Raw genomic sequence first — 13182 nt, 5'->3', positions numbered from 1 at the left:
AAGGGAAAGCCAATGCCTTCTGTTCCCAGCTACTTCTGCAAAACCAGAAATTTTAGTTCTCTCCTGAGAAGGAGAGTAGAAAAGCCTATTTAGTCTTTAAGTGGAAAATACAAGGTTTTCAAATAAAGTATCTTGAAAGCAGCTCTTAAGCATAGATGGCAAACTCCTGGGACAGTGACCTGATGTTTTCAATAAGTGGTGATGGCACTCTAGGCAAAATGACAGCCTGATGCTGCAGGGAGAAGACAGACTGCTGGTCTCTCTGATGGTTAAAATGGGCCTGCAAGGGACTCTGTGCTGCTGTCAGATTGCTAAACCAGCTCTTTCCAGACACGCAGTATGACAGATTCATAAATTTCTATTACAACTACCACCACCTTCTGAAAATTGCCAGTACTGTGGAAAAAAAAAAGTTCCTGTCTCTCGGTCCTCTCCTCAATGGGATTCACATGTTATTCAGCATCTTCATCCCCAGCCCCCCAGGGGCTGGCCACTCATTTTAGCTTGGCTTTAACTTGCAGCTTTCTTTTATATCTGCTTAGAATGAGAAAATCAAGAACTTTCAAATGAAAATTCTTTGCATTCTACTAGTGGCCCAGCCATTTTTGGAAACATCTATTTTTAACCTCTGTGAGCTGGCCACAAATCTAGCACTGCTTGCCACTGTCATTTCCCAACAGACTCCCACAGATGTCAACAGAGGAACAGTAAAGAGGAGGGTGAAAAAAGCCATCAGCAGCCTCCTGTCTGCTGGTAAATGTTGATGCATTGTATTGCATTCTTGTCTCCTGGACAGATGGTCTGCTTGCAGGAGCACTGCCATCCCTGTCCTTGATTTCTCCTCCTCTGCTGTCACCTTCTGGTGTTGTGTTTCCCTCTCTGTCTCTCTCTCTCTTATTTCTGGCTTTTTAGTGTGCTGTCCTCCTAGTCACCCAACACAGCTCACACAAAGTAGGGAATACTCTTGTACCAGTAAAGACACCAGAGTGCCTAATTTAACTTTGCAGGCTTTGTGGACAACACAGGCAAAACAGCCACTCATGCCAATTAAAAGCACTTTGGAAAGAGACAATCTTCAGCTACAAAAAAATTTGATTTTAATTACATATCATACTTACAGTGGTGTCAGGAACAAAGATGTGCAGATACAGGCAGTCTTCACTGACAGACTCTGGTGGGGCCTCCCCATCTCCTGGCTGCCAACATGCTGCCCTAGAGACACAGATTGAAAAAGTCCCAATAAGAAAGACTTTTACTCTTCTTCCACTGCTGCTACTTCCTTATATTTTGATGCATTAGGTTAATAAAACCTTTAAATCTGTAAATCTTGATCTCATTTAAAAATGTGCCCACCTATAAGTTAACAACAGCTATGTGGGTTTGTATGAATGCACATAATGCATTGAATTTGTGTGCCTAGAACCACTCCTCAGAAACCCTGTCTCATTTTAAAAAACTTAAAATTGTGCTTTCAAAAAACCCACACTTTATATAAAGTACACAAAATTACCACCAGCTGTAAAGAGAGCAGGCCTGAGGCTCACAGGCAGTCTCCCCTCATACCTACAAAATCCACTCTTTTGCTGAAATGCTGGATATTTATTTACATTTCTAATAATCTGTGGGCTACATACATTTTGATTTATTTCCCAGTGGTCTGTGGGCTACATTTCATTGTGTTTAATTTAATTTCTAATGGTCTGTGGGAAAATTTGGAACTTCAAAATTTTAATGCATTTTAAAAATCTCTTTGTTCTAAGAGCATAGCAGGCCATTAACAGTGTCAATTAATGTTAAAAGTACCCTTCCAATAAGAATTCAGTAGCCAACCACATAGAGAAAATTATTTTCTGGCCACCATCTGAATGAGATTAATCTGCTCAAGCTTATCAACCTTGAATCAAGGGGATGATTTTTGCTGTTTAGTGATAACCTACTTTGAAGCCAGTTCCTCTATTTCACAGCTTTATCCATAGCACACAATGAATTAGGAAAAAACTCACAATTTCTTAATGAAGAAGCCAAAAGTGCTTCAGAAAATATGGTAATAGCCCAGAAAATTATTTCTAAATTATCATTTTTAATGCCCTTGTAAAATTTTGTCCTAAAGGTGCAAAGAAATTATTAGAAAACTACCAGGAAAAGGACCAGACTTAATGGAATTCTACGAGTTTTTTTTCCATAGGGGAGATTCATCTAGGATGGTGATGTCACTCAACAACTTTCACACTGACATAGTGGAGCACATCATCTCCAAAACAAAAAACTGCTGAAGCCACTTTTGGCAGAAAAAAATACAAATTTCCAGGTAGGAAACCTGCCAGGAAAATAGGTATTACATTATTAATCATGCAGCTTTCCACAGGGCAGCAGAGATCACCTGTGACCAAGGCTTTTTTTTGTCCAGCTCTCAGGAGAAAGACTGCCACCTGCTGAAGCACAGGAGCTGGAGACTCCAATAGCTAGCTGCTGGTTTTGGTTGGGTTGGGTTGGTTTTTTCAAGTTTTTAAAGTCTTTTATCAAGTCCAAGGTGATAAATAAATATTTCTGTTCCATCAGTAATGGCACTGTGCTAATGTGAATTTCTTGTATATATTTAGCATCAAAACAGAATATATATAATCCTAAAAGAATCAACAGTTTCTATACATAAAGTGAGGCCTCTCCAATTCCCCAAATGTTAACTCAAATAACTGCCTTTTAAACTTTAAATTAATAATAGAAGATAATGGCCAAATTCTTCATTGGACTAAGCAAGAATTGTGGATTCAAAAGACAGGAACAGATTGACAAAGGTCCCCAAATTGTTTTGAAAATCTCAGCCAGGTTGCTCACTGAAACCCTGGGTCTTCAAGGGGAGATCACAGAGGCAGGTGAGTCTAACTAAGCCCTACAAGACACCTCACTGTGGCTCAGGCACCAAGAGCTGTTGCTGTGTGTGCTAAAATAACACCACTGAACACCTTGGGAAGCAAAAAGTCACATCCCACCAGACCCCTGCACTCAAGGCTGTGGTTTCACAGCCCCACAGCTCAGGTGCATCCTGAAGGATGGGATAACCAAAGGCCAAATACACTTTCAAGTCCCCAGGTATTTGCCTTTTAATAGGTTTTGGACAGAAGAAATTGATTTTCTGATCTCTAGGACATCACCAGGCAGAGAATTTCTTTATGAGGCCCACAGCTTCTGGTTACATCAGCATTGAAGTGCCCCTTTTGAACGAAATGTGTTCAAATGTACGGCTCAGCCGGATCAAAACTGTTTGCATAAATATAATAAATACCTGTATAAATACTATTCAGAATGAAAATGGACTGACAGTAGACAGTTGGTAGGGCGTTATGCAGAGATTCAACAGAGTGTACAGGAATTTGACTTTTCTCTTGAGGTGCTTGCATGCTTTAACATATAGATGGAGAAATTATTCTCTTAGCTAATCAAAGTTTCTATCTGTACTCTGTAGGTTGCTTTAGGGGAAAGGACATGAATATTGTTGTCATCACTCCAGCAGCTTTCCCAGCCCTGGCTGGACCTGCAGTCCTGCATGTGGGAATCCATAAAATCAGAGGTTTTGGGAAAGCTGCAAAAGGCAGGCCTCAGAGGCAGCAGAACTGTGATTAGAGCTAAGCAGTAGCCATAAGATTTATCAGCAGAAAAATTATGTAAGAAGTAGAAAAGTAAGGCCAAATAGAACAACGGTCTGTGTATTAATGCTTGTCTAGAATAACTCCCTAAGCTGCAGAAAAGTTATCTAGCAAGATATTAGGAAGTTCTAAGCTTAATACTGGAGCGAGAACCATTATTGTGCGTCTAGAACTCATCCTCAGAAACCCTGCCTCATTTTAAAAAGCTTAAAACTTAAAAATGTTCTTTCAAAAAACCCACACTTTACATAAATGACACAAAATTAGCACCAGCTGTAAAGACAGCAGGGCTGAGGCTCACAGACACAGTCTCTCCTGCACACCTACAAAATCCACTCTTTTGCTGAAATGCTGGCTATTAAATTTATTTAATAATAACAGTTTATTTCAATTTCTAATAATCTGTGCATTGTGTTTTAAGGTTTACAAGCAGGTATTGTGCTTGAAACGAGCATTGTTTTAACTGAAGGTATGTGTGATTACAGCGATTGGATGGATGGATTGGATCAATATGCTTTTGCTTTGTGTGATTGGTCAAAAACCTTTTAAAGTGAGTTGTAACATTAAGTTCTCGCTCTGCTGCCTGGGATGTGAGCTGCTGGCACCTTCCCACTGTCACAGCCATGCAATGAGGCTGATGCTGGACAATGACTGCTGTGCTCAGGGTTCCTCACCGGGGCTCGGAGGCGTTCCAGGGCTCCGGCCAGGCCGGCGGCTCCGGGGCGCTGAAGCGCCGCTCGCCCAGGGGAGGGGCGGCGTAGGGGATGCCCAGGAACTGCCTGATGCTCCTCCATCCTGAGCCCACCTGGATCACCTGGGACCTGCCCAGCAGGTATCCCTGGGATGGGATGTACACTCTCGGGGTGGAATCCGATTCTGAAATGGGCTGGAGTAAATCTGTCAGAGGGTGAGCAGAGGAAAAATAATTTGTTTTTTCAAGTTAGGACCATCTCAAAAATGAAAATTAGTCCCATTTCCCATAGTTTTAAACTCTTATATTTAAAACTCTTGTAACTCTGTTATGTTTAAAATTCTCTTCTTTAAATGAAACACAGATACATTTACTGTTTACTTTTACTGTTTTCCCATAAATCAGTTCATTAAAACACAGAGAAGTGACACCTCCTGCTATTTTCCTCCTAAAAAATGTATTGGATAGACAGGAACAAAATTCAAAGTCATGGGACTAAAACCAAACCTGTAATGAACAATAAACACACAAGTCTACTTTTGAGTCTCAGTTTGTGATTTTTTTTTTACTTGGCAATGGTAAACTGCTTTTTCTCTCATTGAGTTTCAACCTTGAAAGTTCTCATTGACTTCACAGAATTTCAGTGAAAAGGAAAATTTTCTTTCTTTCCCTCTTATTGTTGCCTGGGTTCTAATTACCTTTAATAAATAAAATAATCAGTATTACATAAAAGAAAGCAGTCTCTTTAAAAATCAAGGGGAATAAAACCAACAAAACCTATACTTTCAAACAAGTATGTAACCAAACAACAGAACTGATATTATCTACACTGTCTACACAACTTCTTTTTCTCTCTAAATATTTTTCATTTATTTAAAATATTATTTCATCCTGTTTAGGGAGCAGGGATATCTGTTTGGTTTTTTTGTTTTCTCTAGAGATTGTCCTTAATACTTTCAATTGACAGTGGCTTTTCAACACTCCTAGTGTTATTCTCCCAGCTTAAAAGGAAGAGCATATCAAAGCATCTTCTGCAGATGAAAAGCTGAGTTGGACTTGTATTATGTTGTTGTTTGGTTTCACTACTCTGCACTTTCAAAACATCTTTCATAATCTAGACTTCCTCTGTTATGCCTTCTTCAGCACCAGAGGGTAACACTATGATTTCACGCATTTTTAAAACAGTATTTGGGGACAATTTTCCCATTCCCTTGGCTGTAACTCCTCTGAAACGGCCATGGACAAGTGTCTAGGAGACATCCATGCTGCTTTATGAGGTGAGGAATTCCTCAGTCCTCCATTCACAAGAATTGAGCACCACAGTTGAGTTCCTTCCTCCACAGCTCTGACCTGTCCTTACCTTGTCTCCTGTAGATGTAGGTAGCAGGTTCTTTGATTAAAACCCAGCAGCTGTGCCCTTGCAGGCCATGGGCACACATCTGAGTATCAGGGTAGAACATGCACCTTATGGCTGAAGGCTGGATCTCCAGTGTAACCACTGAACATGACTGGTTCTTTGAACAAGCTGTGAGGTGAAGCATGAAGAAAAAGAGCAGGTCAAAAATGTGTTCTGACACTTTGCATGACAGTGTTACACTGTTCTTAAAAGAAAGGTTTTACAACAGGAGAAGCAACAAGGGTATGATGTAATTCAGAGTAATGGGACATAAATATCCCCAAATGCCCAGAACATTCTTCAAAATAGCCAAAGGACAGAAGCTTCTATTGGCTTTAAAAATGAATAATGCAGCAAAAGAACTAAAACTAGGTTTTAGAAGGAGAAAAACATCATCTAGTAAAGTGCTGATAACCTCATCTGAACTCTAACAGTCCCCAGTGAGTAAGTGGGAACTTTCCCTTATTTCTAGCACTCTGTGGCATTGAGGATTTCCCAGTCTTGTGAAATTAACGAACTCTTCTGTCTGGTCAGGCTGTAGAATAAAGCAATTCTCTTTGCTGTCACTACAGCTCAATCCCTGCTTGCTCCTAGCCCTCAGTTAACCCCTCCTCTCACACCCCTGCCACAGGTTGCTTCAGGTGTTGGCAGGTGGGGTTAGCAAATATCTGTGGTTCTATAGAAAAACAAGACATCATTGCTTTAATTATTTGCTATAATATTCTCCCAGCTGTACAATGCCTGGAGAAGTAAGAGATCTCTGTGCCCAAGAGGTGTCAAAATTACCTAATTACTGTATTATATTACAGCATTTATATCTATTGCATCTATCTCTAAACTACTTCAGACCCCCTCTCTCAGACTAGGAAACACTGGGATAGTCTTTAAAGACAAGTTAAATCAGTATATCTATGTCAGAAGTGGGAAAGCTGCTCTTGGTTTTCAGGCTCACAAGCCAGTATTTTCTGTAAAGCTGTGAATGACCATTCCTTACCAGATAGGCAAAAATCTCTGGCAGTGGAGAAGTCATTAGATATATCTCTGCTAACATGCACAACTTCAAAGTGGGAGATGGATGAATCCAGGAGAACAGATGACATATTTAAGGGTTGCCATGCATCCGTATACTCTGTAAAATGAACCATAAAAGAATAATATGACTAGAAGGAGAAGTAAAAATTTCAGAGGAACCTAATAAAGAGTTAAAAGCATTGGGGAGTTCCTCAATGTACAAGTGTAATTTTCCTTTGCATCAACTGAGAATAAATTACATATTTAAAGGCCTTTAATCGGCTTGAAGGTCCAATCCCATGTTCAGAGGTCAGATATTAACTGGTTTACAAAGGTAAACAAGGTTTAGTAAAGTAAGGTTAAAAGGTTTAGCAAAGAAACAGGCAAATCCAGAGCAGCTTTATCCAGTTTTGAAGTTAAATCCAACTGATTTAAACAAAAGGTTTCTGAACAGCTCTAATTACATTACAACAGGAAGAAGTCCAAAAACTAGAGAAAATTGAGGAAAGATACTGGTTTGAGTTTACTGTGCTTCAAAAATTATGAAGAAGACAAAAAAAAAAAGTTAGTTTTAAATTTACCATGACAATAGCAATTTCTATCTTAAAATAGTACTTTTTATCTTAAAGCAATATATATACACAAATACATGTATATGTGTAAATATAATCATGTGTATTACATATATGTGTATTCCCATACATACATTTAACATCTATGCACTTGTGTGAGCCTGCAAATAATACACACACATGCACTAACCCCGGTGTTCCTCAAGGACTGTCCTTCTGTCTCAAACTATATTTTAAAAAATACCACAAACATTCTTTTCTCATACACAAACAGATAAAAATATCTGAGAACTCTTAATTTTGCACACAGAAGACAAAACAGAAGGTTTAGGACAGAATGGGCCTTTAATTATTTTAGTTCCTTTCAGAAGTTCAATATGTTTTAAAAGCAAAAGGTCCTGCCTGCTGTGGCCACTGAGTCCCAAAGAGTAGGTTGGTGTTGCTCTCTCCATGTAATTGTAGGGTGAGGACAGAGCACAGTCAGCTGCTCCTTTGCTATTCCTGGTGAGCAGATCTTGCCCTTGAGTTCATTCACCCACACAGACACAAAAGTCATGACCTGTCATTTCATTAAACATTTCTTTTATTCTACTGAGAAATCAGTGACTGGCAAAGATGGCCAAAGCTTCCCCCTCTCAGAAAGACAGTTTGACCACAGCTCTCAGCATGAGTGAAGGTTAATGTGGTGTTGCACTGTGTCATGTTAACACCACAACCTTCCTGGAGTCACAGAGAGGCAAAGTCATCACCAGTGCTACACATCAGGGGGGATCTGAATTAGTCAGGAGCAGTGACCCTGCAGCCACAGCTTTGCTTGTATGACAGACTCACTGCACTGGATTTTTTCTTCCCTTTAAGGACTGATTACTCAATTATTTTAGAGGAACAGAGTGATTTTAGTCATGTGGAAATTACTATTTTCTGTATTGTCAATGGTTTCTCTTTTTAAAAACATCCAGTATGAGCTGTTGCATAACCTATGTTAGAAAACTTCAGCCTCTACATTTAGAGTGACAGTTTGTGGCACTTGTTTAGAAAGACTCTTAAAAATAGACATCAATTTTAAGTGATGGAGAATTAACCATTACATCCTCTCCAGAGATTTTCTGCCTGCATTACTAGGTCCCCCAGGTCTTTCTTTTCCAGACTGAATCTTACAAATTTATGTTTTCAGATTGTGTTTTGTTTGTTTTTTCTGAGGAACAAGAAAAGATTTCTTTTATCAATATGACTCAAAGTTTGTTTTTACAAGAGCAATGTTGCCATCCTGTGCTGTCCACAGTACCAGCAGCTGAGGTCCTACTGCTGGAACAAGCAAAATCTCTCTAGGTTCAAACACAAAGCTTCAAATTACCAGCTGTGGTTCTTTCAAAAGAGAGCCTTGTCTGGATTCCACTGTGACACAGAAAGTCTGGGTGCACCAGTGGTTTTGGAAGGTATTTCCCCAGACTCTCTTCCCTGACTCACCAAGTGACCTGGGGCAAGTCTCACCATCCTCATTTGCCTCCATTTCCCACAGGCCAAACTTTCAGAGGAGTCTTTGCTCTCTCAGGAAGGAAATTCAAAATTAATCCACAAAAACAAAATAAACTTTTTGGATTTTCACCTCTGGATTTGGATTTACACTTGAATTTTATCTCCTATACCTAATTTCACAAGCTAAACTTTCTACTTCTACATTAGAAATTTCTTTTGTCCCTTTATCTGGGATAGAGTCAAGTCCATACCTTTTATATACATATGAGGCATACTGGGCACTTGCAGTCCATGCTAGGCATGGAAGAGTGACCACTCATGATGTAAACATCCACAGCTCATACATTCCTACCTAAACTGATTATTCATTGCCAAAAATCTCACAGAAGTGACCCTTGCCATCTCCCACTGGGGAGGTTCTTTGGGTTGGGTCGGGATTTAGATTGTTTTGGATTTTTTTTTCATCCTCCATCCTGGACAAAGCATTCATGATCTCAGGTCATAAATGCTGAGACTCCCAGTTTTTTTCTTTTCTCCTTTTACTGCCCAGCTGACTCCAGATACAGAAACATTAATGATTATTTTATCAAAAGAACAAAACTCTTTAACCCAGAGCCGTGCATGGCACCACTGTGGACACTGACAGCCAGCAGTGAGCTGCTAAAGAGATTTTGGATATTGGTTCTTCCCTTCTCCTGAAAGCAGATTTAGCAACACCCACAGCCACGACACCCATTTCATTCTGTGAGAAAAACACAACTTTCCATGGCTGATCTCAGCTTGTCTCATGTAGAGACTGCTCTCAGGCAGAGCTGCAGCCTGGCCCTGTGCTCCTGGCAATGCACAGTGCACCTGATGGGCTGGAAGACATTTCTGGTTTATAAATAGGTTAAGAGCTGACCTTCCAACCCACATTTTGGCAAAGGCTTTCATTGGATAATTACAGCCCTCTGAATCCAGCCATCCCTGCAACTCTTATTTCAAAATTATAGATGTCCCATATAGAGAGCCTCTCTCTTCCAGATGTTCTTGTTTGGGTAGGCAAGGTTTAAGAATGGATTTGCAAAAACGCTCACATTGGCCTTACTCTGCTCCCACTGCAGTCACAAGAGCACAAGACTGGAATAGATTTCCTGGCAAAGAGGTTATAAAATCCTTGGCATAAAGTCAACAAAAGTTTCATCACTAACTTGAGTGGAAGAAAAGAGGCATAAATTATGAGTTTGCTGTAAAATTTAACACTTGATCTAAGGAGACAGAGATACAGAAGCGCATTAAAATAACAAGTTAAATTTAAAAGAAAACTTGTGAAGTTGAAGAGGTCAGTGTGAGGTTAAGGAGGTACATAAATCAGACCTCTGGGTTCAGCATGCCTGATTTATGTTTGAAAAACAAATTCTGATCTTAATTCTGAAATTTGTGAGACATATTTAATACCCCTGACTCAAACCCAAAACATGCTTACAGACTGAACTCAGTGCTTTATACTCCTGGTTTTCAGAGGTTTTTTCCAACAGCTTGCTAACTTGTTTGTATACCAGCAATCTTCAAAGCCAGCAAATCATCAACTCAGAGTGGACATGCAGAAAATATACTTTTCCTAAAATAGAACTACTTGTTTTTGTTAATCCATTGAGATTTGTATAATTCAAAATGAATTATTTTCTTTAAACTGCTGCATAATAACTGTAATCACACCTCAGACAAGTCTCAAAAATAACAACTGTGTATTTATGGCCTTTAGCAGGGAGCAATCTTGCTGTGTTCCTGTTAAATACAAGCTTTCTGTCTCCTTTAGGGGTGCCAATTATAGCAAATGATATAGTAAAGGTATTAAAAATGTACTAGGTATTTATCCAGGTTTGAAATAAACAGTTTTCAAAAGGCTAAAATTTTCATATTTACAAACAATAAAAATCAAATTAAAGACAAAAGATAGAATAATCCCATGTCAGGGATCAAATTTGCTGTGTGGGAGCATGGTAAATCAGTTCCTAAAAACGGACAAAATAAGGTTTTGTTTCACACTAAGGATGTTTCTGACAAATACTCTACATTATGGGAAAACAGGAAGATAAATGATGCTATTAATCACCAAAATCAGCTACATCAGCACTTGTACTGCTATCAGCATCTCTCTTGAGAATGGAAATACCCCATGGGCAGATATAGCCCGATGGGAAATTTACTCCCATGTTGGAATATCCTGTAGCCACTGCTCTGCTCAGTCCTGCCTCAAGGGAATGACTATAAATCACTGGGGGATCATAGGAGGCAGCAACAGGAAGGGCCTGAGATCATTGCATCCACATGCCTGGGTGGTTTCTCTGTCAATTACTTGATTTGCATGGAGTGGGAACAGAGACCACATGATCTGTGTGTACTCCACAGGGCCATGCAGGATCCACCCTGTAAGGGCCACTGCCTCCCAACAGCTGCCAAATCTAAGATAGATTGGTATGCTCTATTCAAAACTGAAGAAAAAACATCATTAAAGTTTAGATAATTACTGTATTCAATTAATAAATCTCATTAAAAAGTCCTAAGTCACCAAGGTCGCTCCTCCCACATACACAACAGTGTTTTCAGGCTCTCCAGTGTGCTCTAAGCACAAGTGTTCCTTCTAGAAATTCAGGTAATATGTCTCATGGATTGTTTTGCTTCTTTCACACTAATTTGCAAACACATAAAAATTTCCAAAACTCAAAGCCTTGTGCATAACCTGCTTGAATAACAGCATTGCATGTTTGGAAAATAACAACAAAAAACATATAATTAAAAACCTCATTTTCTTATCTCTCCTAGCTTACAGCTGGCTGCAGGAAGTTCCATCTCAAACCTAATTATGAGACTTGGCTGCTTTCTCTTTATAAGACAGTCCAAGATGTTCACACAACGGAGCAGAGCTGTTTAAATACCAGCCTAAGTAAACCAAGACTGCAGGATGACATATGAGCATTTTCAGCATGGGCAGTCTTAAAATAACATCTGTTCTCCCATTGCTAAAGGTCACAGATTGTACCTGAAACTCCCCACAGATGGTTCCATGCTCAGTGTCATCACAGCACATGAACTTCTACAGGGGAAAAAATGCTCCAAACCTAACAAGCTGGACTTCCCCAGTCAGCTCAGGCTATCAATTTTTCAAGCAGCACTTGTGAGATCACAGAAACTGTGTGGAAATCACAACAGACCAGCAGGAGCCTGCTCTGCTCCATGCAAAAGATGCATAGAAGAAAATGGAAGTGTTCATTCAGTTAAAGATGAAAACCATGCACTGAGATAAACACACTACAGCCTGGAGATGAGAAGACTTGGGGAGTTCAGCCTTGCAGCAGAAAGGCTTTTGCAAAACTTGCTGAGGCAACAAAAATCAATGAGAATTCAGGTGAAAGCCATTGTGCACTTCACCTCCCTCCTGCTAGAGATCAGTGGGCTACAGGCACTACAGAGCACCAGTTCCCTTTTTTCAAAGGTTAATGAATGTTAGAAACACAGTGTTGTTTGTAGGGGCAATAATTTGGGAAAAGCCCACTGGAGCCTCATGCTTTTGAGAGAAATCACAGGGCTGCAATGAGCTGCTGGATGAACATTCTGGTACAAGACAAAGAACAGGAAGAACCCTGACCCTCTCCTGAAAATTATTTTTGTCATTGCAGATTCTCGACATTTTATGGCAATTACTGTTGAGGAACTTCCTCAAAAGCCCAGACCAGGGAACAGAAAGAAAATATATATCCCCTCATCACCTTCAAAGGTACTTGAGAGTGGCCTCAGAATGACATTAACCAGCTCCCTCTGCAATCCTGGATTTGTATGTCCAGCTTGGTCCCTGACCTGATCCTCCTTCTCAAAGGCTAAAATTTCCTTGCTGCAAACTTCCCCCTGGTCTGAATATCCTGAAGGCTGGACTTGCCAGGAAAGACTGAGGTGAAAAGGCACCTTGTCCTTTCCCATCTCCTTTCTCATTCTTCCCCATTCAGCAGCCCCATATTTTCCCTACCCTAACTTTTGCTATCCATGTACTTGTAAAAACTTGTTGAGATCTTTCTGTTGCTTTATGGTCCTACAATGCCACCACCCTCTCTGTTGAGAAGAACAATAAGTAAAACAGGCAAAGCATCTACTTCCCACCAGGCTGAAAATAAGTCTGCTTGTCTGGGTTTCTTTAAAGCACGCTGGGGCTGCAAACACCACAGATTTTGAAAGGAGCAGCATTGTAACTGCAAATGGGAGGAAGCAAAGTGCTGGGCACTCTGTCCTGAGCGTTGCAAATTGGCTGATGCAGAAATGAGGCAGTCAGGGCATTAACTTTCAATGAAATGTAAGCCTTAATAGAGCTCCAGTTAACTCAGGCTCTAGATCGGACATAGCATTAATTCACAATCTCAC

General features: G+C 40.0%; 1 protein-coding gene across 1 annotated transcript in view; it reads right to left on the bottom strand.

Moving 5' to 3' along the window:
* TG (thyroglobulin) overlaps positions 1-13182 on the bottom strand; it is a 148825-nt gene that overhangs the window by 72239 nt on the left and 63404 nt on the right. Inside the window, exons 36-39 of the mRNA XM_063152571.1 lie at positions 6726-6860; positions 5696-5860; positions 4319-4541; positions 1119-1212 (exon numbers count right to left, since the gene is read on the bottom strand). Coding sequence (XP_063008641.1) covers positions 1119-1212; positions 4319-4541; positions 5696-5860; positions 6726-6860 — 617 coding nt within the window. The remainder of the gene's footprint in view (positions 1-1118; positions 1213-4318; positions 4542-5695; positions 5861-6725; positions 6861-13182) is intronic.

This window comes from Melospiza melodia, chromosome 1 (genome assembly GCF_035770615.1).
Source record: "Melospiza melodia melodia isolate bMelMel2 chromosome 1, bMelMel2.pri, whole genome shotgun sequence".
Taxonomy (NCBI): Eukaryota; Metazoa; Chordata; class Aves; order Passeriformes; family Passerellidae; genus Melospiza; species Melospiza melodia.
Note: the sequence above shows the minus strand (reverse complement) of the source record. Positions and strands in the feature narration are given on the sequence as shown.